The sequence below is a fragment of the Phoxinus phoxinus genome, assembly GCF_949152265.1.
Source record: "Phoxinus phoxinus genome assembly, chromosome: 17".
NCBI classification, from domain to species: Eukaryota; Metazoa; Chordata; class Actinopteri; order Cypriniformes; family Leuciscidae; genus Phoxinus; species Phoxinus phoxinus.
Genome location: NC_136892.1, coordinates 33,487,952 through 33,490,451, shown reverse-complemented (window position 1 = coordinate 33,490,451; position 2,500 = coordinate 33,487,952). Strand labels below are relative to the sequence as shown.

General features: G+C 41.0%; 1 protein-coding gene across 5 annotated transcripts in view; it reads left to right on the top strand.

Annotated features, from left to right (window-relative positions):
* The window catches only part of znf462 (zinc finger protein 462), a gene marked incomplete at its 3' end in the record, with an annotated part of 56,746 nt that overhangs the window by 43,208 nt on the left and 11,038 nt on the right, over nt 1–2,500 (top strand). For all 5 annotated transcript variants that reach the window (XM_079585358.1, XM_079585355.1, XM_079585357.1 and 2 more), the window contains exons 5-6: nt 1–152; nt 2,097–2,215. The exon at nt 1–152 is cut by the window's left edge. In XM_079585358.1, coding sequence (XP_079441484.1) covers nt 1–152; nt 2,097–2,215 — 271 coding nt within the window. The remainder of the gene's footprint in view (nt 153–2,096; nt 2,216–2,500) is intronic.

Here is a 2,500-nt window from a genome sequence, read left to right as displayed (position 1 = left end):
CCCGGTCATCCGTGTGGGATGTGCAACCGCATGTTCATGTCCATGCAGGGCCTTCGCTCTCACGAGAGGAGCCACTCGGCCGTGGCACTGGTCAACAGAAGCCACAAGTACAGCTGCCAGTTCTGCCACTTCGCCTCTCCCTTCAGACACAAGTGAGTCTGGCACAAGTCTCATCACGGCTCCTTCACGTCACTGTTGGGTTTTTAAAGCACTAAAATAGCCTTAAAGCTGCAATATGTAAGATTGTGTGATATATATCCTGCAGTTGTGTACTTACAATATCCCAAAAGTTCCCAAAGATTTTTCATTTCAGAGAAATTTCAATTGTAAATAATGGGTCTTCCCTGTTCACTTATCGCCGGTCACTGACGTTATCTCTGGTTTCCGCTCATACTGCCGTAGTAACCATGGCGACAGACAACGGCGTTACGTTTAGCGTAATTAATTATAGCTTATTAGCAATGCTTCACACCACAGTTATGATAAAAACATCAGTGTATTCACTCATCCAGAAACGTTATTAGATCCATCAGCTTGACGACAAGTTCCATAATTCTGCTTATGCGTCATCAACCTACGCCTTTGTTATTGTAAGAGGTTAGCGACCCCTAGCGGCAAAACAAATTACATATTGTAGCTTTAAAGATAAATAGATAAGTAGATAGAATCCCGAGGGAAACCGTATGTAAGAATGCAGATCGGTCTCCTCATGTACTTCCTGTGAGAGACTTCGACAGAGCAGTTAGTCTCGTCTGAAGCGCAGGACCTTTGTTTGGTTCCCTGGAGTAAATCCGTCTTGACTGGATGTTCCGTGACCCAGAAAGTGCCGCATTCATCATGTGCCACACGGGAACCGGGATGAAAAACACTGATTCCCAAGATCCCTGTCGGAGACGGCTGTTTTGTCAGAGTCTCAGCGCTAAAGCAGGGATCTTCTGCGGAGAGACGTTTCTTTCACTAGATATCATTAGTGTTTTCTTCCCTTGTGGAATCGGTCAGACGTCCCGAACCTTCCCAGGGATTTAGTTGTTAATGACCAGCACACCTGTGAGCGCTAATGCATTATTACAGTTGTTTTATGTGAAAATGCATGTAAACTAAAACTTAATTAAAGTAAAACTGAGATAAAATATAGATATAAACCCACATTTAGGTTGATTTTACTATTAGGATGCTGTTTCTTTTCATTCTTTATTGTATGTAATTGTTTTGAAACATTAGGCAGTTTCTCAATCTTCCTGAAGTGAATCCTTATCATTAGTGTTTTCTTCCCTTGTGGAATCGTTCACACGTCCCGAATCTTCCCAGGGATTTAGTTGTTAATGACCAGCACACCTGTGAGCGCTAATGCATTATTACAGTTGTTTTATGTGAAAATGCATGTAAACTAGTGATGCACGATATATCGGCCACCGTATTGGTATCGGTATCGGCCGATATATGTCCATTTTTAATGTTATCGTTATCAGCCGAATAAGAAAATTTGTCCGATATATTAAAGCCGATAAATAATGTATTATTTCCTTCAGCTGAGACTCTTCAGATGCTGAACATGTTGAACATGATGACTTTAAATTGCTTGAAATATGATTGGAATCACTTCAAAAAAAGGAAAATAGAGTTAATGTGCAGCGCAAGTCTGTCATATCGGCTACATAATTATAATAAAAACATCATTATAATTGTGTGTTTGGGACATGGATTTTAATGGAAAGACTTTTGTTTTTGTAATCAGGCCCTCAAAAATTATGAAAAAATTTGGATTTAGATTTATCGGCCAATATATCGGTTATCGGCTTTCTAATATAAAGAATTATCGGTTATCGGTATCAGCCAAAATGTTCATATTGGTGCATCTTTAGTAGAAACTAAAACTTAATTGATGTAAAACTGAAATAAAATATAGATATTTAGGTTGGTTTTACTATTTGGATTATGTTTGTTTTCATTCTTTATTGTATGTAATTGTACGTTTAGTTTTGAACACTAGGCCGTTTCTTCATCTTCCTGAAGTGAATGTAGCGACTCTTTTAGTTTTAATGGGATGCTTGTTTTTCCTCCATCATCGTGTGTTTGATTGTTTTGTTTTCCTCCAGCCTGGACCGTCACATTCAGTCTCACCACGGACACCAGAAGCCGTTCCGCTGTAAGTCCTGTCCCTTTAAATCCTCCTACCTGAGCCGCCTCAAGAGCCACCTGCACAAAGCACACGCAGGTGAGACGCCACACACACACACACACACACACACACACACACACACACACACACACACACACACACACACACACACTCACTCACACACTCACTATCACTCACTCACTCACTCACTCACTCTCTCACTCACTCACTCTCTCACTCACTCACTCACTATCACTATCACTCTCACACTCACTCACTCACTCACTCACTCACTCACTCACTCACTCTCTCACTCACTCACTATCACTCTCACACTCACTCACTCACTCACACTCACTCACTCACTCACTCACTCTCTCA